General features: G+C 35.3%; 1 protein-coding gene across 7 annotated transcripts in view; it reads right to left on the bottom strand.

Moving 5' to 3' along the window:
• The window catches only part of LOC5572637, a 348,615-nt gene that overhangs the window by 139,583 nt on the left and 184,456 nt on the right, over nt 1–24,576 (bottom strand). For 6 of the 7 annotated variants that reach the window (XM_021843388.1, XM_021843390.1, XM_021843386.1 and 3 more), the window contains one exon: nt 20,157–20,264. In XM_021843388.1, coding sequence (XP_021699080.1) covers nt 20,157–20,264 — 108 coding nt within the window. Of the gene's footprint in view, nt 1–11,123; nt 11,344–20,156; nt 20,265–24,576 lie in introns of those variants that run through there. The other variant, XM_021843393.1, reaches the window with a different exon arrangement.

Below are 24,576 nucleotides of genomic sequence, written 5' to 3'. Positions count from 1 at the left end.
CCTCAGGGATGTCAAAAATCTTTGTTTGCGGGTGACACAAGCCTCTCCGCCAAAGGACGAAGCCTCTGTAGTCTATTACAAAAAAGTTTGGATATTTTTTCTTCATACTTGCAGAAATAAAAGATTTTTCATTATGCTTCCAAAACTCAACTAATAATATTCCCACATAAACCAAAAGCTCTTTATTTGAAACCTTCAAGTAGACATGTTGTCACGATGAGAGGGGTTCCAATAAATTGGTCAGATGAAGTTAAGTATCTATGGCTTATGCTAGATAAGAATTTAACTTTCAAAAATCACATTGAGACATTCAAGGCAAATGTAACAAATATGTAAAATGTCTCTATCCCCTTATATTATTTTATAAAACCTTCTATAATCTCTCTTCGCTGGTATCTCCAAATGTCTCGTGTTTGCTGACAGCGAAATAGTTTATGTACAATGGTTTCTGGTACATCAGGACATGTTTCACAAAACGGGTTGTCAACGACGCCTCGACGATACAGCAACTCTCGATGTTTTATCTTCGAATGCATCACCATATACCAATTTGAACGTAGACGTGAAGCAAGTGACTTACTATGAAGGTGTTTGAAAACAGTTTTCCAGTCTCGAAGTTCTGCAGACACAAATCCAGGATCCGGTAACATGGATAGAAGATGATGATAGATTCCTTGCGACGAAGGTGCATCTCCGAACAGACTACAGCTATGTGACTATATGTTGATGGAATAGCTATATTTCTATTTCCGAGAAAACTGCTCAAAAATGGTAATTGAGGAGCTTAGTTAATCAAACGGTTTACTAGCAGTGCTTTTGATTTTGTTTCTGAACAGTGCAGATTTAATCCACCTCGATTTTTGGGTAATATCAAATTTGCAAATGCGACTCTTTGCAGTGTTTGGCCGTGCCAAATGAATTTACCCATTTCCGTCTTGATTTTACTGACAAATCCCTTGCTAATTGGTAAATTTGAAGCCATGTACCAGACCTTCGAGTTGATGTACGTGTTCATCAGGATAATTTTTTGTATCAAGTTTAGTTTCCTCGGGTGATGTACCCATAATCGTGATCTTAGTCCATGTTGCTAGTTGAGTTTTTGCGATTGTTTTATATTGTTCCCATACCGCACTCCAAGAATATTTACAAAGTTCTCGATGTTGAGCCATTCTGTATCTGCAGAGAGGTTCATGATTCCTATCATTATCGCTGTTGTTTACCCTTTATTTAGAATTGCACCGGATACTTCTTCGAACTCTATGAAGATTTGTGTCACTTGGACAAGCGAGCATTCGTCCTCGAAGAGCATTGATATGTCATCAGCGTAAGCGTTTATCAAGACTCTCGGAAGCTTCTGTTTGATGGCATCAAGTAATGGTTGCAAGTACAAGACAAACAGATGCATTGACAGAGGGTCTCCCTATCGAACAGAGCGCTTTATTTGAATTTCTTGCGTTAGATGTCCGTTGATCAAAATTTTTGAAAATGATCGACTTCAAATTGTAGCAAAAAGTTGCACAAATTGTGGATTGAAGTTCATCCTAATCAGTGTTTCCTTCAGGAATGTGTGGTCTACTCTGTCGAATGCGTGATCTAGGTCAAACGATACAAGTAATGCGTTTTTCCGTTGGTGTTTTAATTGTCACCTTTTATCAAAAATGCGGCTTGTTGCTTCAAATATGCTCCTTTTTCCATTTGAACATTTTTGGTGGTCAGACAATACCAGTCTTTTAAGATCATCCTTCTGCTCCAAGATTTAAACTAGCATGCTTTGAATTCATCTCAATGAGCGGGATCGTTTTGAATCCTGATTTTTTCAATCTCAATCCAATCGATTCATATGGATCCCGTCTATGTTGCGGTGAGCGAGATTTGCATATTCATTCTTTTTATTAGATTTTAATAGTAAGCGTTGCTAATTATTTTTTATAACCGTGTTTTGTTGGATGTTCTTTAATTGGGGACTTAATAATGCTCTTTTATAATGAGTTTATTGCATTTGAACGTAAATTATTGCGTTTACTTTTTGATTTTAATTGATTTCCCTCTCAGCCTCGATTTCTGTAGTTAGCCTCGGAACATGCATGCAAGTCAATATGGCGAAATTTGTTTTCGCATTTAAAACAGCAATAAGTTGTCAAACCCAAAGGTTTTTATATGTTTTCCGCTTGTAAAAGATGTGATCTTTTCAATGCAGCTATGATGAAATGCACCAAAACCTTAGCCTCGGTCGATTTGTAGTTAGCCTCGAAAGAACCCTACAACAACAAATTAAATATGGAGGCTTAATCGAGGCTAACTACAAGTCGCTTGATGCAAAAATGATCAAATTATCAGAAATGCTCTCAGTAAATACTTGAGTAGTTGAGAAGCAGACCGTATCCTGGTTAGGACGTAATTCCAGAAAAGGATGATTATCAGTCCCTGATGCTTAGATAAAACTCTAATGCATAGCCCTGAAAACAGCAAAACTTCAAAAGAAGGAAAATCCTTTTTTGAAAATGCAATTGAAATGCCCATAACCACACTAAAGCATGAAGAACAGCCGATATTTATAAGAAGGCAAATGTCAATTGAAAAAAATACAGGCAAGATGTATATGTGAAATCTACGAAGAACAGTCGATGTTGAATAGAAGGAATAATCGTCGATACAAGTGTCTACAATAGTATAAAATCACTATAATGTATAACTCCCAAAGAACAGCCAATGTTTAAAAGAAGGACAAATCTCTATTAAAAATGTATCAAATAAAAAGCTTACAATAATTACTATATGCTTTGGATTACCATAATAATAACAACCAACGTTCAGAAAACAAATCTCTTGTTAGGAAAATAAAAGCCCTAATACAAATTATTGCTTCAAACAGTATTTCTAAAGAACAGCTATCATTCAAAAGAAGGAAAAACTTCAGATGAGAAGTACGATAATTTTTTCAACGGTACAATTTCGAATGGACCTTTCGTCCATTCGATCTTTCTTCCATTCGACCTTCTGTCCATCCGATCTTTCGTCCATTCGACCTTTTGTCCCTTCGACATTTTGTCCTACAACCCTCAGGCTACAGCATTTTTATAGTATATGGATATTTTTGATATTTTTCGGAACAGTACCGTTTTGTCTCAAATTCCGAACAGACTCATATTCCGAACACTCGGTTTTTGTATGGCTATTTGGTTGAAATGTTTCGCTGAAATATGTCACCAAATAACAAAGAAATGGCAGTCAATTGCAATTTAATTTTAACGTCTCAAATATAATTTATACCGCAGGAGTAGTGATGATTAATTTATTTGTGAAATTATTCATTTGAATACGGTTTATACGTGCAGTTCGGAATTTGAATCAAGGTGTTCGGAGTATGAGACAGAATAAACACAGTTTTCGGCATTTAAATCAAAATGTTGTTCCATACTTTTACGTTAAAACAATACTAAAACTAATTAAATCAACATTATTATTGGTACACCCAACAGCTAACAGTAAGATTTTGCGAAGAAATTAAAATTTACACAAATATCAGCCAATTTATGCCAATCAGATGCATTTGAAGTCACTGTTGGCCTTAAGTGTTCGGAATATGAGTCAAAACGGTACATTAATGTGAGTATGTTGTGAAAAAATGAAGCAACTTGGTGCAGCCGTCTTTGAGTAATGAGCATATATGTTGCTGGCCACGCTGGCCAAATAAAGGACTTGAAAACTTCAAAAAACCTCATATCGTGATTTTCTGATATCTCTTCTGATATATCAACCAGTTTGTATGATTTTTTCAGAGTAGTTCCTTATTACATGGCATTGGATAGTCCATATTTTATTTTTTCGATAAGTTGACGTTAAACAAAATGGTCACCTAAGACAATTTATATGGAAAATGTCGGTCCCCCAAGGAACATTGGAATATCCTTAAAACCAGATCACCAATCAATATCGACACGGATTCTTAAACTAGAAGAGTTTTTTAAGAACTTGTGAAAAAATGGTGCAAAAATACCGAGAAACAAAAAAGTCATCGCGATTTGAATTTTTTCTTACGTTAAAATATGAAGCTGCCGGTAGAGGGGTTAACATAAAAAAAGTGACAGATTGATTTGTGTAACGCCTTGAGCATACAAATTCTTGAGCAAAAGTCACGGTTTCATGACTCATTGTCATAATATCACGAAACATAGAAATTTAAATCATTACCTTTTTTCATGAATCCACTAGGCAACTTTCTAATCGAAAAGATCCTTACATCACTTTGAAAAGTGATTTACTGATGTTTGAGTTGTGGCGATATCAAGGCAATTTTGTTGCATATTTTCTGTTCTTCATTCGGGCTAATTTTTGTGTTCTTCTTTTATTATGCTTATTTAAACATAAAGAAATACATATTGTCATTCATTTTCTAATTCCTTCAAGACAGTAAGGACGGGGCCAGCACCGTTGTCGACCCTGAATAAATTGATTCTTAAAATCATCCAAGCTGGATGAAATAGGCACTTAATATAACAAACAAAGTACACATAGAACCAACAACAGCATCATGCTCATTGAGTAGCACAGAAACAGCTGAACATTTCAACGAAAGATCGTCTAAAAAATTGAAACGAAAATAAATCGTTCCCCTGACTGGCAGGATTTGAAGTGGAATTCAACGTATCTGCTTCATTTACAACGGCTTTCTGGGGCACGTTAGTGACATTCATCGCAGGGATGCGATGACCGGCTGTCCTGTAGCTATCGCAAACCATAGCCGTTTTGAGCTAATGTCCCGCGAAAAAGCCGAGCAAACGTGTGGCGCAAAAGTATCAACCCCGAAGAGTAGCTACGTGAAGCTGTCTGTTCTAGGCTGTAAGCGAGAAGCCAATCTGGCTAATGAGATACAGTGAATGATTGACAGCTGAAAATTGGATTGGACATAAGCCGCAGTCATCCACTCGGGCTGGTTTAGTATTATCTGATTCATGTTTCAAACGAGACGTGAGAAATTATGATTCACTTACTTGGAAGGTAAATGCTTCCTCAGGAGAATATGAGCTATTTGTAAAAAAACACTACAGTAAAAAATTGTGCCATTTTTATAATATCATATCAAATAACTTATAGTGTGAAGGTAGCTCCAATAGTGTTCTGACATGTTTGGCATAAATAAATGACTATTAGATATGTTTCTAGGATATACGATGCGAAAATAATACAAGAAGTTAAATAACATCCATGAAACCAAATCAGAAATATAGATTATTGAACAATTATTGAACTTAAATATTTCGCTTCTTTGCGCCTACAGTAGCGCAACAGTACCCATAGTGGAGGTTCCCTTAAGAAATCAGTGGATTTTGCCATTAAAGAAACCATGGTAAAAACATACCTCCACTAATGGAAAAGTTTTCCTATTATTGGTGTAAGGATTTTTGAAGCGTAATTTTGAATGAATCCTAATTTTCATACATTTGAAAGATTGAAAGATTGGAAATCTATCGACTAATTCATTAAAATTAATAATTTCATGATTTTATCAACCTGTTTTCGCTGTTTTCTTTCAAGTGCACCACTTATATTACAATTGCGCTATCATAGTGAAATTTCGCTTTAAGGATTACTTCTCAGAAAATCTAAAAGTATTAAGTTTGACTGAATTTATTGCGTTAATGTCATCGTCATCAAGCAAACATTTCTAAAATAGAAATAATTCTACACACCAGCATTCAAACACGTCGCTCTCTATAGTTAAACTAGGAGATTATCCCACTTGATAATCTCAACCGTTAATTCGGAAATATTTCGAACAAATGCCGGCGTTGTTCTGGCAACAACAAATGCTTCCATTCAATCCCGATGCCACCGAAAGTCGTTGTTTGATATTCGTCTTAGTCACCGACCGACCGGGTGAAGCAAATTACCCGAAAACAGCTGGTGTATCAATTAACAGAATTGCTTACTAAACATTGTCACACGTAACGATTTAGACCGTGCGTGCCTAAGTTAGGGTCGGTCAGATTCATGCCTACCGGTTAGGAAGCTATTTTTATTACTCGCATCACTCAAGGCGGAAAGTAATGCGGCTGGTTTTGTTGGAGTTATTTAAAATGGTAGAATGGTGTATCAATGGGAAACATGTAAACTAACAAGACATTCTCGGCTTATAAATGGATTGTTTGTCATCCGAAACATTTAGTTACATGTTCTGGTCGTTGGGGGACTCTTAGTTTCACATTATAATAATAGCCATGATCGGATCGGAAACTATTTTGTTGTAACGTACTGCGTAGTTGATTACTTTTGAAGACATTTCAATCCAGAAAAATGAAAATAAAATATGACGATAGAATTGAAAATTGTACGTTTTCCCGGAATAAATAACCAGTATATTGGCGATTTTGAAATCTAGCTCGTGAATTAAAAACATCATAATTTTCCTACCCATATCCACCTACTTGTGGACCTCCCTTAGATTAGTGGTATCGTTCGCATTTGCAAAGCAAAGCCATGATGAAAGTGTCTTGGTTCAATTCCCGGTAGGTGCAGGATCTTCTCGTAATCGAAATTGGTTAGCTGAGTAGCAGGTTATGATTCAAATGGTTCAAATAGTTTTGGATGAATTAGGTACTGTCCACAAGCCAACGTGTTCCAGATATTCGATTCCCGGGCGAAGCGATCATTACATTGATGGTACTAAAACTTAGTTTTGCATATCGAACTTCAAGTTTGCAAACCAACACTTTTAAAAATAATGTAAATTATGGACGTGATTCACAGAATAACTGAATAATGAATGATGAAACGACTCAAAATGTGAGCTTAAAGATATACCAAACAGTAAAATGTCATTTAACATGGAAAAAGACACGAGTACGATGTCACCATGATCGGCTTTTCCCGAATCAGGCGCTCTGGTATTTAAAATGTGACACAAATTTACGTCATCCATCTCGCTACTTTTAAGTGCATCCAAAAGACGTAAAATCACATGATTTTTTAGAAGTTCCTGCGTGATTGAATTTTCAAAAATAAAAAGTTAGATAGTTTGGCAAAATTTTTTAAACAAAGTCAAAAAATTTGGTCTAAATTTCTCAATAAGATCTCGATTAAAATTTAATGGCTATTTTTGGGTTATATTTTGAAATGCATGTCTGCCATTTGTGATATTGTTTGATAATTAATTATTGTTTAATAATTTTCACAGATAACCAGATATGCTCAATAATACACCATAATGTAGTGAACTGATCTAAATAATATGCAATTTTTACAATCATACTTTATTTGAAACATCACAAATTTAGATAAAACGCAAATAAGATTTGAAAAAATCCACTAAATACAGCTTGTTTAAAGTTCGACAAAATTAATAGAAAAAAGTATAATTACTCATGGGACTTCCTAGATTAAAGATTTTGGCTAAAACTAAGGCTTAATTCATAGCAGATCTTTTCGAGTAATTTCAACTTGGCGACTTGATAATGTTTTATTTTCAAACAGAAGTTTTCGAGACTAACTTTTGAATAGGGTCTATAGCGAAATAATAAGTTTTGTTACTAATAATGCATATAAGCCATTTATGCGATTAGTGTTGTGCAAACCATTGTAAATGTTAGAACTTACATATCTCGCATACTCTGAGATAACGCCCTAAAAGCCATTGGTAACCATGAGTGTAGCTCGTTGTTTCTGAGCAAGTGAAGGAATAAACATCCAAACCAACATCACTGGTAGGTAGATAATGATTCTTTCTTCACCATAGAGTTGTTAAACAACGTGTAAATCCATTCAAATGCTCAGAAACAATGAGCTACACACATGGTTACCAATGGCTTTTAGGGCGAGATCATAAGTTATGCGAGATATAAATGATGATATGAATGGGTTTGCGATATTTAGTGATTCTCTAAATTATTTTTTAGCTGTTTTCAAAAGAAAATAGTTAAAAATATGAGAAAAATTCATAAAGCCCTAAATTAAGAAAGTGCAAATTTGTGCAGCTAAATTCTTCACAATCCTTTAGTTTACATCTCAAAGTACCCTTTGGAATAAATTTTAGCCTGGGACAACTTGGGACAAACAATTATGGGATGTGTAAAGTTTCGATATAAAATAAAATATTTTTTTTTTTCAGTGCACTCCCCGCATTTTCAGACCTAAAATACAAATTTTTATTTCATTTCATTTATTTTTATTAAACTTTTTGAATAAGCTTTCGGACAGTGTATAAAGATCTGTTTATAATATCACGATTATGCAGTATATTGTATTCAATGTGTACCTTGTGTTTGCACTGAATTCTTCATTTATCTTAAAAACTCTAACTTTGACATACTGTATCAATTAAAATACAAAAGATATTGTCGTGATTTTCCAGGAATATCTTAATAGAAGTGTTAAGTATGGACTGATGTACATGAAAAACCTATCGAAACAAGTAATTTTTTCGATTATTGGTCACCGCCCATAGTGCATCTGAAAACGGATTCCATGTCAAATTGGTCAGTCACAGAACTCGACCATCTTCGATTTGGATTAAATTTGGCACATGTTTTTGATATGGTAGAATAAGTGTCTTCCATAGAAAAATTGATCTTTTTGACTCAAGAATAACTTTTGAAAATGACCTATAAATTTTTGCATGTAACTTCTTTGAAAAATTCTAGCTCCGAAATTATTGATTTTAGAGAAAAATGTTCTATGAAGAAGTTGTAGTGAACCGATTTGACTATAAGAACAAAATATACATTGCAAAAATATTTTATTTATTTTCATAAAAAAATCAAAGATTGAACTTGAATCTTTAATTACACAAAAACCCCATTTTAAATATTTTTCAAATTTTCACCATAGAATCGTGATAGTAAAAAGATGTTTGGAACAAAGTTTCATGATAGAGAAATTCTTAATGAAAAAGTTTTTCTAATAACAACTTTTGGTCGATTTTCAAAATTTTGATTTTTGTCAAAATAAATACGTTCTGATGATACAGTAAGCATCTTGAAATGATTCTAAGCCATCATGATTATATGAATAATTTCTATAGAAGTAGCCAATTTCGAATAATATCAAGTTTATTGCAAAAAATATTGTTTAAATTTTTGAAATAGGCCATTTTTATAAGTTATTCGCGTTTCTCCATAAATAATAATACGTTTTCGAGAGTAAAGACCATATTTCTTTCCACTTACGTATTTTCCCTGATGGAGAATCACGAATAACTAATGAAAATGGCCTATTTTAATATTTAAATAATATTTTTTGCATTAAACTCGATATAATTCGAAAACGGATACTTCTAGAGAAATTATTCATATAATCATCATGGCTCAGAATCATTTCAAGATGCTTACTGTATCATCAGAACGTATTTTTTTGACAGAAATCAAGATTTTTAAAATCGACTATAAGTTGTTCTTAGAAAAACTTTTTTATTAAAAATTTCTACATCATGAAACTTTGTCCCAAACATCTGTTAACTATCAAGATTCTATGGTGAAAATTTGAAAAAATATTAAAAATGGGGTTTACGTTTAAATAACACGTAAACCCCATTTTTAACATTCAAGTTTAATTTTTAAAAGAATATTTTTGCAGTGTACATTATTTTCTTATAGTCCAAACGGTTCACTAAAACTTCTTCATAGAAAATTTTTCTCTAAAATCAACAGTTTCAGAGTTAGAACTTTTCACATAAGTTGCATGCAAAAATGTATAAGCCATTTTCAAAAGTTATGCTTGAGTCAAAATGATCAATTGTTCTATGGAAAACGCTTATTCTACCACACCAAAAAAATGTGCAAAATTTAATCCAAATCGAAGACTATCAAGCACGATGTTTATTGTTTTCGACTCATTCTGGATGGAATTCGTCTGTACAAACCAACAAAATGTTCCTACGACTTAAATGAATGGTTAAGAGACTGTGCTATATTGAAAAGCTACCGATAGGCCGGTTTATGGACAAAAGGTCACAAGACAAAAGGTCGAAAGGACAAAAGGTCGAAAGGACAAAAGGTCGAAAGACAAAATCACGCTTGTAGATCCCAAGGACTATATTCGATGAAGTCCTTGGAGAACCTAGGACAATGGTAAAAATTATAACGATACTCATTTTACTACTATGAATAGATAAGGGCCTGTACCATATAAAAAAACGTACTTTTTTTTATTTTCTTTTTACTCTAGGAACAAAATACATTTTTTTCTTAACTTTTTTGGTCACTGCTAGAATTATAGAGGGAGATCCCCCAGTACCGGACTTAATAAAAAACGATTGATGTTTCCCTCTCATGGTGCCATTGTATGATAAATACTATCATTTTTGTAGCGTACAAAAATAAATTTGCAAATATTTTGAGGGTGTATATTAGTACCAAATTAACCAATCCTAAAAAGTATCACCCAATGCCGGACCCGATGTTAGAATGCATCGAATTCTGTAAATTTGGACATCATTGAATGTTTTTACTCCCGGAATAGTAATCTATGGCCAATTCAATGCATTTGCAATATTCATAAGAGTAATTGGAGTTTTACCTAATCTGCCAGTCGTCTATCATATATCATAAATGACGAAAAATAAAACATTTTACGTGTTGTTCTGAATTTTATTTTTCTTTCAAAATCATTATTAATTAAACTCAATTCTAAGGCATTACGTCAACTCTGTAACTTTTTTCAAACATCTCTGTTTTTCCAAAAAGCTTGCATAGTTCAAAGACGTGTTGTTTTACACAAACATTACTCCTTAGTTTCCTTTCCTTATGATTGGATCCATGCTTTCTCAATTTTTCGACGGCGTTCGGTATTGGGTGCTGTCCGGTACTACAGGATCTCCTCCTATAGCCACTGCGTAATCAGCGATATTTTGCTCCGCAGCGTTATTCAAAGCTTGTACTGTCAATACACGCATAACAGTCCCATATTCTATGGGATATCCTTTATAAATGGGACTGTTATGCGAGTATGGCAGTGTAAATATTTCAAAATTTGAAACATATAATTGTAACTCACAGCAACCAAGGTCATTTAAAATTTAAATTATCTTTCATTGACTCCCACTACTACCGAAAGTTGTATTTCATCCAAACCCATTTCACTGATTTATTACACCGCTAAGTCCCTAACTATTAACGAATAACAAAAATTACCGCGTCTTCCATTTCTGCTCCACATCGAAAACCACGTTCTAGACGACTAACACTACAAAATATCCAACGTCAAAAGCCGCAGGTCTCACTTTACAACGAGTTCAAAGGAAACGCGCGTCACAACAACAACAACAAAATATGGAAAGAAACTTCACTATCGATCAAACTTGATGATATTTTGTCTGCCAGGGTGTCTCCCGAGAGCCGCCAGCCATCGGCACTATAGTAGAGGTACTGATGACTCAAAAGGCGAGACTTGATACTGCTTAGTCGGACGGTTCTATTTCTATCCTCCTCCTCAGCCGTATGTGGGAGTAGATGCGATCGCCACGTGAGACATTTTCCTCTGGGACGTCACTACAATAAATTTAAGGTAGGCTTTCCGTTAGTTTTTCATGCTCTCGTGTGGGAGTTTCACTTAAGAGCGTAATCACTAGGGCGGTTCAGAATTCAAAAATGTTTGCAAATCCAATCTCCCATATGCTCCTTACCATCCTTACCATAAAAATAGTGTTCCGTGAAATTTTCAGCTTTCTAGGTGGTGATTTAAAGGTGGCCCAAATACAATGTAGGTTTATATGGAAATTACTATGGAGAAACTTTGAGAAATGTTTCAAACACGCTAGTACTGTAATGTAAGTAGAAACTTATCATCTCATATTGAAAACTCATTCTTCAAACCTTAATGAAGGATGTTGCTGAAGAAACAAATCCCTTTTGAACTAATTTTGTTTGAGATTTGTGTACATGTTTGCAGGGCTATAATCCCGTATTTAGCTAAATAATAGCAAACAAACTCATGAATATCTCTTCTGCTATCCGTTGGATTGAATTTCTCTCTTCTGCAAATTTCATTATTATGGGTTGAAGAATGAGTTTTTACTATGGGATAATAAGTTTGTACTTACATTGCAGTACTAGCGTGTTTGGAACATTTCTCAAAATTTCTCCATTGTAATTTCCATATAAACCTACATTGTCTTTGGGCCACCTTTAAATCACCTCCTAGAAAGCTGAAAATTTCACAGAACACTATTTTTATGGTAAGGGTGGTAAGGAGCATATGGAAGATTGGATTTTCAAACATTTTTAAAATTTGAACTGCCCTAGTAATCACTCTTGGTCGTTGGCTTCTACCTGTTAGAGGCTGATCATAAACTACGTAAAACATTTTTTCAATACTTGTTTTTGAGATCGCTCTTCCTATTGAAAGATTTGGCACTTTTTAAAATGAGAAATTACACAACATTTTATCACTCACACCTTTACGTAATTTATGTACCACCCCCAGTGGTCGACGATGCGTATTTGAGACGGGAGTTCACAGTCTAAATGAAATTAATTCATTATTATTGAGTTGCAGCCGAACGGGTCGCCTTTCACTGTTCCCCCGGGGCTAGAAGAAGATTAGCGAGGTAAAACGGTGCTATCGCATTTTCTCACGCATGGATTTTCCGGCTGTTTAGGTCACTTAGTAGTAACATGTCACCGCTGGTCGCAAGGTGGTAAGGTGGAAAATGTTTCTTCGAAAGCGGCTAGGGTTCGTTGTCATTGATAAAACTTTTGTTGTAACGAGATAATTATATGTCAAAGTGAATTAGAAGGTGTGTAGCATAACCATTAAAACTCAAAAATTTCAAGTTTGCAAGTTGCACCTTTGAATTTATTCATTTAGGGCCGATTTCTTCACCTTCGCTTAAGCCGTAAACCAGGTTTACCCATACGATTAAACCAGGTTTAAGGCTTTAAGGCCTAAGCGGTGGTGAAGAAACCGCTTATTAGACAATTAGAATCTATTTGAAAAATTAAATGGTATCCATAAATTTTAAGGCGAGGGCTGATCGAGCTCTAAAATTGTATGAGAAAAACGAGAAAAAGCATGTTGGCACAATTAAATTTTTGTTTATAGACAGAGCTGTCTCCTCAAGCTTAAAATACGGATGAGACGCTGATATCAGAAACATCGACTAGAATTTATTCTAAGCAAAAACAATGGTTTTGAAATACAAGACTTCAAAACATGCATGTTAGATTCAGCGCTAGAAAACAAACGTAAAACATTCAAAAATTCACATGGCAATAACTTGTTAGCAGAACCTCCAACCATAACGAATGGCCCACAATTCTTTATGACTGGCAACAAATAATTTCAGGAATAAAAACATTGATGGATCGCTTTCATTTAACGCGTTGACAGAACATATTTCTGCTTCAAAACAACGCGGACCCCGGGTGGAAAACAAAACGTGAAACCTCCAAACCCACATCCGGTTCCACCACGTTCTTTCACACCAGGAGTTCCGTAATTTCATATATTGCCTCCCATTATAGTGCTATTAATTTCATTTAATGGAAATGCTACGCTCCATGCATAAAAATTGCCATAAATTAAAACCGAAGGCAGAAAAGCAGAACCGGAAATGTATGCTATTAGTTATTGGCCGACGCTGCTGGCCAAAGAAGTTGAAAGACCGAAAGTCGTCAGGAGTCAAGGGAAAACAACGACAAAACCCACCACCGGTTACACGCCGAGGCTACGGAAGAAGTGCTTTGCGTGCGACTGTAATGACTGACAACTTCTATACCTACTCTGTGTCTGTGCGTGTAAGTGTGTTTTGCGACAAGGGGTGCCAAGATCGCGTGACCCGTAGCACAAAACAAATTGGACCGAGTCAACCGGGATGGGTTCTTTATTCCTTCTTTTGCTGGTATCTGCTTCCTAACTATCAACTGTTCCTCCTTCGCCGGTGAATATTACAGAGACATTCCAAATTTAGGAACCGTCATTTATTACGTTTTTTTTCAATTCCATTTTAAGTATCTTTTTATTCAACACATTCATTTCTTATATCTAGGTATTCTGTGTTAGGCAACACAATCATCCTTATGTGGTAAAACTAAATTAAGCTTTTATTAACATATTGTTAATAAGACAAGAAATAAAACGCTTTCAAATAACTTAATCTAATTTTAAATATATAAAGCATTAATCGTGGAAAGATAGCTACGATTTTTATCAAAAATTTAAAAAATGTTCATTCGGCATTTGTTCCAATGCTTCAAACATTGGATATTATATGTACTAATTAGTACAGTCAACTCTCCCTAACTCGATATTGAAGGAACCATCGAGTTATAGAACACAAAACCAGTGCAACTGCGATCCAATGGACCATCGAGTTAGCCATGAAATCCAATTTTTACTATGGTTCTCTTACTCGACACCGAGATACGGAATATCGAGTAAGGGAGAGCTAACTGTACTAAACAGCTAAAAATATGTTGTAAAATTAAGTTTATTTTCATGCACATATTTGGAGCATCAAACTAAACCTAAATTCAACGACCAATCCATTATGTTTCTACCTAATTCACTTTAAATTTACACGATCATGTAATATTCAAACATTTTTAGTTCATAATTGAGTGTATATTTATTTAAACTTACATGATGCTGTAACAACACACGAATTTGATTTATTTTTTACAGTAGACTTCAGTTTACATCACATTGAAAATTAAATATTTTTTTCTGTGTATACTAGGGAGGGAGCTTCAGAATCATTTTCAAAAGTTCCAGGATCGACCGGGAATCGAATCCAGACACCTTCAGCATGGCTTTGCTTTGTAGCAGCGAACTCTAATCACTCGGCTAAGGAAGGCCCTGCAGAGCTTTCTTTCTGGTATTACAACAGCTAGTCCATATTGGTACAGCATACAACATAACCGGCCTGAAAATTTGTTTGAAGATCGAAAGTTTGTTCGTTAGACAAAGTTTCGAATTTCTATTAAAAAGTGGATAAAGACATTCAATATATTTGTTATATTTGGCTTGAATGCCTCAATACGGTCTTAATGTTATATTTTTATCTTGCATGATCCCCAGATACTTAACTTCATTTGACCGATTCATTGGAACCCCTCTCATCACCATTGGCGTAGGAACAGGGGGACCTGATGATAATAAATCAAAATGAATTCTATTCTGACTTCGGTAAATCACGCGACAACCGGAAGCTTAATCTTCCGGCTGTCGATCGATTAGTTATTGTTAGAATTAGCTTCTTATTATATTTAATAAGCGCAATTTTTCGACATCTCCGTTAAAAAAAACCGTGATACAAAACAAAAATAAGGACTGTTCATTTTATAAAGTGGACACTTTGTTTATGCCATATCTTTTTTATTTATTGATAAAATCATAACCGGTTTTCTGAGCATCGTTCAACTATTATTCTACAATGCTATGAAAATATAAGATCTTACAAAATGCTATTGGTTGAAGAGCTAAACAGTTTTTTCAAGAACTCCCAAGAAAAGCTGTTCGTCAAAGTTTAACATTATTTTTCGTAAAGCAAAAATCCTCATTTTTATGATCAAATTGTATGTTTGTATCCTTTACTATTCTACAAAAGAAATAGCTTTAAAAAATCAATTATATTCCACTATTCTCTGACATTAGGTAACCTAAGTGATTTATCCATTTATGGCCAAATTTGCTGATACACCATCCTTTCACTTCCAGCAAAAGAGAAAAGTAAAAAGCGTGTTCAAAACTAGTTTAGATTACTAGAGAAACTATATTTGTGTAAGCAAGAGCTAAATCGTGGGTTTAAACCACAGTCTAAAGTATAAATTTTACTCTTAATGGTCGTTTTACTAAAGACTCTCATACTTTTAAAATCATGTACGCATATTTATTGATCTACAGCTAATTGTAAACGTTTTTCTCTGAATATTTCAATTGGTAATCTCAGAATAACATATTATGAAAATAATATCGATTTTGTCAGAGCAGTGTTGCCAATTCCGATGATTGGCATTGTGCGTTGAAAGATCTTCTTAAAATAAAACAATTGTTTTTCTATTGTGCTTCAAATGTGACGTGGGGACTAAATAAGTAACTATATGAAGGCGTAAGTTATATTTTACATTATTACTTTATTAGCACTTCCGCCAGGACGTACTTTAAATAAAAAAATTCTACTCATATCAGTACCCTTCAAATTTGAAATATTTTTGTCTAAAAATATCGGGGAAAAATGATTTTATTATATCTGTAAAATTGTTGCTCCAAAACTAACCTGATTTTTTAATCAGGCTTCTGATTGATGCTGCTTCCGAAGAACAAGCCTTTTTTGAAAATAAAAAATATAGTTTGTTGAATTTTCCAGCCAAAATCTAACAATCATTGGTTTTGATAACCTCCAAAAATCGACCGTTCGAAACGTTGTTTCATATTCGTGTGAAATTTAATTATTGTGGAGAATATTTTATTATTACAACATTGTACAATATTAGTCGAACGATGTACCGAAAACCGATTGATATTTCATTGAATTATTGAAAAGATACAGCATGCACAAGGTGTCCACTTTATAAAATGAATAATATCCTGAAAATTCAATTCCCAAAATTTGTTTTTTTTTCTGAACAATCCAAATAATGCTAAATTTACGGATATATTGAGTGTTCGAATATCTAATCCGCATGGTTATTAAATTTATTATTTCATTACGTGTGGTAAAGATGGATAAATTATAGGTGAAAAAAAAAATGCAAATATAAATCTGCGGAGAACTTTTTTTTTAGAAATCATGAAAAACATATTCCTAATAGAATTCTTTTCAATTGCTCAATTCTTGTGGAATATTATTAGGAATCTATAGAATAACACCTGGAAGAAGCATTAATTTTTTGCAGCGGTCTAGATAATTTTTGCTGCTATTTTTTCAAACAATCCTGTAGAGAAGCTTTAGGAAGATCTTCAAAAATAAAGTTGGAAAAAAACTGTTGGTGAACTCTCTAAAGGATGCGTGGAATTAATCCTTGCTTGGTGATTCTTTAGACGTTTTTTGTGAAACTTCTAGAATTAACTGCAGGATAATTTAAATTAAACATTGGAATTTACATGTAATAAGTATAAACAAAACTTTCCAAAAGAAATAATTAAGAGAATTTGTAAAGCATTCTCTGGTGGAATTCTTCAAGAGATTTTTAAGCAATTCGATAGAGATTTTTCGAGAAATTTTCTGATGAGATCAGAAAGTCTAAGAATGATTTTTCACGAAAATCCTAGGACGAACTTAATGAAATCTGTTAAATGAGTTAAAAAAAGCATTAAAAGTACGAAAATAGTTCAACAAGTAATTCCCGTAGGAATTCTCGGCAGAATCTCTTCAAAGCATATGTTCAAAAGCTATTCAAAAATGTTACCGCTGAAGTAAATCTAACAGATTGGACGATAGCTAGATCCTGCCGAAGATTTTTGTCTGGTTTTAAAATTGGTACAACTCTGGCATTTTTCCATTTGTCAGGAAGATATGCCTGTTGAAAACATTTGTTAAATATATCAACTAAGAATGATAAGCTACATTCTGGAAGTTTCTTGATGAGGATGTAAAATAATCCAACATCGCAAGGGGCTTTCATATTTTTGATTTTTTTTAATAATAGTTCGCACTTCTTTCAAATCAGTCTTCCAGTCTTCTCTTGATTAAGAACGCTTTCGAAATCCTGAGTAACTTGATTTTTAATTGGACAAATAAAGTCCTACATTGTGTGCGCTTTCAAACTCCATAGTAAGCTCTAAAATAATTGCATTTGGAACTGATAGGATTGAGAATCGCTAGATTGGGATATTTAAAATGTAACAGAGACATATTCAGGATCAAAATAAGCATGAGTAATCAGTTGGCTACAAAGGTGAGTAGAGTCGATTAAGATTAAGGTGACTAGAGTTGATTAGAATCAATCGTAGAAAGAAGTGGAAAAAAGAGGGGCTACAAGGGTATTGAATAGAAGTTTCGAAAACTTTAGTTTCAAATGACGAAAACAGTTTTGGTGTTTTATGCGCCTATGAATGATGATTGCAACTCCCTCACATGCCCCATCAAGTCGATCATTGCGATAAACAAAAAAGTTAGGATCTCTTTTGATTTTGGATCTAGGTTTTTAATATGTTTCAGTAATAACTGCTATATGCACGTTATAAGCTGTAAGAAAATTAAACAGCTCGTCCTCTTAACCATTCAAGTATCGGGCATTCCAATTTAAAATATTTAAATTATTATTTACTGGATCCATTAGAAAAACGTAATCCAATAACAATTTGATTTGTAAATTTTACACCAACTTGGACTGCTTCAGTCATAGTGGTGGCTTTGAACATTGCATCAATCATTAGATTCAATTGTTCAGTTAGAAAATTAAAATCGGAGGCAGACATATCACTTGAAGTGGGTGCATTATCTGATGATTTTCCGTTAGCATTTTCGGTAGACGAAGAGGCGGATCAGTGTTACCTGTGGTGGCCGGGATTTTCCCATTTGATTTGAAACAAGTAGAATGGGTACTCATAGTACGAATAGGGGAGGAGTTCAAATTACCTTCTACGATTTCGTGGGTAGATACATTCGAAATTAAAAGATTCGAACGGCTACCCGACGTATTAAAAGTAGTTTGTGAATGAGCATGATTATGAGTTATGATCTTCCTAATGGGTATGATTCTTGATCAAGCGATTGTTAACTGAAAATGAGCATTGTTCGATACTCTACCAGGCAAATTCCGGAAACGACCGTTATCGTAACGGATATTATCTTCCATCTGCTTGGCACGAGCCTCGATAACTCTTCTACGCGACGGGCAAGCCCAAAAATGGGACTTATTATTGCCCTTGCAATTGGCACATATGAACTTATCGGTATCTTGCTTCACTGGACAGACGTCCTTAGCGTGCGAAGAACCACCGCAAATCATGCATTTAGCATCCATGCGACAATTTTTTGTACCATGACCCCAATTTTGGCACCGACGGCACTGAGTGGGGTTCTGGTAAATTCCTCCAGGTTTCTGGAAATGTTCCCATGTCACACGGACATCGAACAAAAGTTTTGCTTTTTCTAAAGCTTTAATATTATTTAGTTCTTTTTTGTTAAAGTGAACTAAATAAAATTCTTGAGAAAGCCCTTTTTGAACAATGCCAGATTGCGTTCTCTTTTTCATAATGATTACTTGGACTGGGGAAAATCCAAGTAAATCATTTATTCCATTTTTGATCTTTTCAGGTGACTTATAGTCACTTGAGAGACCTTTCAAGACAACTTTGAACAAACATTCAGTTTTGTCGTCATAAGTAAAAAAATCGTGCTTCTTCTCTTCAAGATGTTTGAGAAGAAGTACGCGATCTAGAAAAAATAGTACTGAAAAGTACTATTTTAGTAGCACTGAAAAGTATCGTTATTAATTTTAGCACTGAAAAGTACTGTTTCATTGCTTTAGTTAGTTTTTAATAAAACTTCCAAGAGCAGAGAGAATTCGTGTACGCACAGCACGAAGGTACGATGCGCACTGAGAGATAGTTAGTTGGTTTGGAATCTGATATAGATATTCAATGAGAATTTCCAACAACATCAGGATTTGTGCGGCCGATCCCCCTTAATAATTTCACCCACTGATAAGAACATCGGGAAGCCCCTGTATTGCGTAGCAATTCGTCTTTTTACTGACGGAATGGCTTCCTAACCCCTAATCTGCAGAGTGCGAGAGGCTCTGCTGCATGGTGGCTATCAGAAGCCATCCCCGGCTGCCCGAGACTGATGGAATGGAAAATAATTTATGAATGACATGACAGCGAAAGTTTTCCAGTTTCGCCCAGTTTTTTTTTCCTTCTCTTCTGCCGTTATTTCAGTGAGCTTGGCACGAACTCCCCACATGATTGATGAGTGCGGATCCAACGAATGGTTCGCCACGCGCTTTTTCGTGACATGATATATCTCTATTTTTGGGTGTTTTGAAGTTTGTCCTACATATAAAATTCACTAATTGTGCATCACTCTTCTGGTTGAGCGTTTGGTAGCATCGATGTTTTTTAGTTCTAGTGCAGCGCGGGAGCTTATTTATAGCTGTTTAATAGAACCGCCACTTCAAAATGACAGAGGCATGTGTTTGGTTTTGATACGAGCCATGAATGATGGATGGACAGCAGTAGAACAACAGTCTGATTTATTTTTTAATTGATAAGGAACTTACCTAACGTTTGGCTAAGGACTGTTCGCCCATCTTCACCGTGACAGGCATTGCGTGCATCGAAGGGGTTTGTGAACTGTACGAAGGCATAACCCTTGTGCATTGATATTCCTGAAAAGGAAAGTGAAATATATTTTAGTGATGTTTGTGCAAATGTGGGTGAATCGTCTACGGGGCAGTTATAATGGAAAGTGTACTTCTTCAACGGATTTCCGACTATTAGCAACAGCAAATATTCATATTATGGGAGACGAAACAGCTGCCGGAATTGTGGAAACAAGTGGTTAAATGGCCTTATATTCAAAACGGATGACTAACTTGACAATTTATGCTAACTCTTAATAAATGTCGTGCCAACAAGATTCCAAGTTTGATTAAAATTAAAATAAAAAAACATTTTTCCAAAATGCATTTTTAGAATAATCCAGAGCTATCCGTCAAATTGTACACTTCAGGTTAGTTATCAGAACTCCAAGCATGTAGGACTTCCTGTAAGAGCTGATGTTCCTCAAGGTAGCATTTTGGGACCGATAATATACAATATTTTCTCATCTGGCTTACCTGAGTTACCTCAGGGATGTCAAAACTCTTTGTTTGCGTATGACATAGGCCTCTCCGCCAAAGGTCGAAACCTGCGTGTCATCTGTAGATAATAATAATAAAGAAAAAGATTTTTATTCCTTCATACTCACAACTACAGAAGATTTTTCCTAATGCTTTCAAAACTCAACTTATAACATTGCCACATAAACCAAAAGCTCTTTATTCGAAACCTTCAAGTAGTCAATTTATCACTACATAAAAATTTCATTCTTAAAAATCACATTGAGAGTATTCAAGCCAAATGTGACAAATAAATGAAATGTCTATATTCACTTATTAATAGACAATCAAAAAATTGTATCAATAGCAAGCTTTTGATCTTTAAACAAATTTTCAGGCCAGTCATGTTGTATGCTATAGCATATATGCAGAGGATTCAAAATAAAATTTTGAAAATGATTCGGATGCTCCCTTCTTGGTATAGTACTAATGAGTTAGATCGAATATCCAATGTTGAAACATTGGAACACATATCACACAATAACTCAGAGATGAAAACTTTGGGTTTTATTGATTAATTATAGAGATTTCTCGAACTTAATGTAAATATCAATAAACTCGAAACTATTGAAAACTACGCTTAGCAGAAATGTTTAAATACTCCATGGTCCCCATGGTACATCTAATAAAAGAATCCATCAAATACCGCGACCTTGGATTCCTGATTTCAAATCTCACCAGTACTGAATATGGATGCGACATGCTAAAAAGCTTTGGGATTACAACGGTTTCCGATTTTGAAATGTAATTCGAGACAAGTTCCATGAAATATTCAACATCACCATCCCTACCTGGAAATAATTAGCATAAGATATTTTCAACCACTCACATTCCATAGAAAATGAACAAGTGCACAAAAAAGGAATTAGCTCCATAACTACTGTCCATCGGATTCGAGCATGCCACTCAATGCATACGTAAAAATGCATCATTTAATTCCCTATTTTTCAGAGATTTTATCCCTCTCTTATCGTGTCGGTCGTTCAGCGCAACTAAATCTATCTCCGGCATCATTCGACATCCATCCCAGAATCAGGAGATCCCCTTGTCCATCTTTATCGCTGGCAACCGCCACAAAACGTTAGATAGACAGATGAAGAAGGGACACACGCTCTCCCACCTCAAAGCGCACCGAAGCAGAGTTCGCATGGCTGAATTATTCAGTCGATGAAATTGGATTTCTCGCCCAATCACCCCCTCCATCTCTAGGGCCGAACTGAGGACTGTGACGAACTAAACTATGGCAACTTCAAAATCAATGTATCTATACATTTCAAGATTATTCCTTACAATAAACAATAGTGCCAAATATAAGTAAAACATGTAAATAATGGTCTACTTAACTTTGTTTATCAGTGACAAGAGATCTTCAATTCTGTTCGAGCAGATCATTGTGCTATTTACGAGCATGCATACACAAGGCGTGGCACGCGTGTTTTCCATTTCATGGTTGCAGAAAGTAGCAGAACCTGAATCCACAAAATTACCAAAATAAAAGTTTCACATACAAAAGGAAGGTTCTTGTCGTAACTTGGGCTGTACTTTGTTTCATGAGTCTACAAACATGATCTTTGCTATTTTTCTTCTTCTTGGCATAACGTCCTCACTGGGACAGAGCCAGCTACTCAGCTTAGTGTTATTATGAGCACTTCCACAGTTATTACCTGAGAACTTTCTTTGCCAAAGTTGCCATTTTTTGCATTCGTATATCGTGTGGCAGATACGATGACACTCTATGCCCAAGAAAGTCAAGGAAATTTCCATTACGAATATATCCGGGACATACCGAGAATCGAACCCAGACACCTTCAGCATGGCTTTGCTTTGTAGCCGCGGACTCTAACCGTTCGGCTAAGGAAGGTCCCCTATCTTTGCTTTTCTTTTACACTAAACAAGGATCTGAGCTATCCTAACCGCAGCTTATACCCAAACTAGGCAGGATTAAGCTTGTTGCAATATCAGCACGAAAAAGACCAGCAGTGATAAAACCAGATCGGTATCTACTAAAAGTCACCAAAGGCGGAAAGCACAGAATACACTGTTTGAAACGCATAGTGTGAAAAGATAAGGGTGAAAATTTAACCTAAATTACAACATATTTTTAATCCCACCCTCAATTAGAATCAGGATTTAGACTGAAGAGGGGCAGCCCATTATCTTGGAGAAATACAATACGGGACTTTGAATTTTCCAAGTTTAGTGCGTCACAGTCCTCGGCTACCATCATCCATGGCAAAATCCGTGCTTCAGTGTTGGGCATTGCTCGTTTTCCACCCCCAAGTACTCACTACTGACGACAACAATTGCAATTCGGAACGTTCATTTTTCCATTGCATTTTTTCGTCCTACCTTTTTCACACATCTCAACTCGGGACTGTCATCGCATTCCGGCGCTGTTTTTAAAAATGAATGTTCCACCACTCATCGGCGCACACAGGAGTTATTGGAGCAAATTTGTGGTAATAAGTTCAATGATGATAAATAATTTTCTAGCGGCTTAGTGGAATACTTGTAAATAAATGAAAAGACTAATACACTATACTATAATTCCACTAGAGTGTGTATCCTTTGACAGATACACGTACTTCGACCTCAACTGTAAGGCCGTCTTCAGTGTTGTGTACTAGTACTAGAAGTCGAGTCTGGCACATACACTACACTGAAGAAGGCCTTACAGTTGATGTCGAAATACGCGTATCTGTCAAAGGATACACACTCTGATTAATTTAAATTAAATTAAATGATATAGTACGAAATTGGATTTTTCATTTATTGATAATTGCAAATTTGAAAACTGAAGACTTTTGATCCCACTATATTGTTGCCAATAGTAAAAAGTGTCCCAAACAGTATAGGCACGACTGTGATTTCAAGACTAGGGAAGAAAAAGAATTAGATTTTCATTTACAGTCAGTGATAAAAGTGAGTAATTAAATGCTGTTTTTCCATACAAAATGCCCAAGTTTAGGAATCTGTATCTCAGCTTCTGGTAGTCCGAATTGGCTGAATGATAAACTATAAATAACCGGAAGTTTTGTGTATACTGAGCTCACTAAGTTTCAGTCATTTCACTTTCGGAGGTTACACAAACCTGCAGAATGCACCAACCATTAACAGCTCACCGTTTTTTAATTAAATAGAAAAATCTCTCGGTTTCTTACTTTTTTCATGACCAACCCTTTGAAACTCCTCGGAAAATTATTGAAATTCAATAAGCTTAATATACCAAAACTTCAGGTTATTTGTAGTTCGTCGGCCAAATTTCAGCCAATTCAACCCACCAGAAGCTGAGATACAAATCCCCAAACTTGGGCATTTTGTATGGAAAAACAGCATTTGATTACTTACTTTTGACACCGACTGTATATGTTTCCTGCACCTTATTTATTAATTTATTTGGTACTACATTAATCAACTTGATTGAACTTCGACAATTCACTCGGTTCTTGGCCGCCTCTCTCCATCCTCGACTTCGACCCACGCTCTCCCAGGACCTGGTCAATCCACCCCGCTCGCTGCGCCCTCGCCGTCTTTTTCCGACCGGATTCCTAGGGAACACTATCTTTACAGAGCTGTTGTCCAGCATTCTTGAAACAATTCCTGCCCAACGTATCCTTCCAGCTTTGACCACCTTCTGGATACTGGATTCACCGTAGAGTTGAGTGAGCTCGTGGTTCATTCTTCGCCGCCACACACCGTTCTTCTGCACGCCACCGAAGATCATTCTTAACACCCGGCGTTCTAAAACCCTAAGAACTTGCAAATCCTTCTCTAGTACAGACCACGTTTCATGCCCGTAGAGGTCTACCAATCCAATGAG

The sequence above is a fragment of the Aedes aegypti genome, chromosome 2 (assembly GCF_002204515.2).
Source record: "Aedes aegypti strain LVP_AGWG chromosome 2, AaegL5.0 Primary Assembly, whole genome shotgun sequence".
In the NCBI taxonomy this organism is placed as follows: domain Eukaryota; kingdom Metazoa; phylum Arthropoda; class Insecta; order Diptera; family Culicidae; genus Aedes; species Aedes aegypti.
This window is presented reverse-complemented; position numbering and strand designations above follow the sequence as displayed.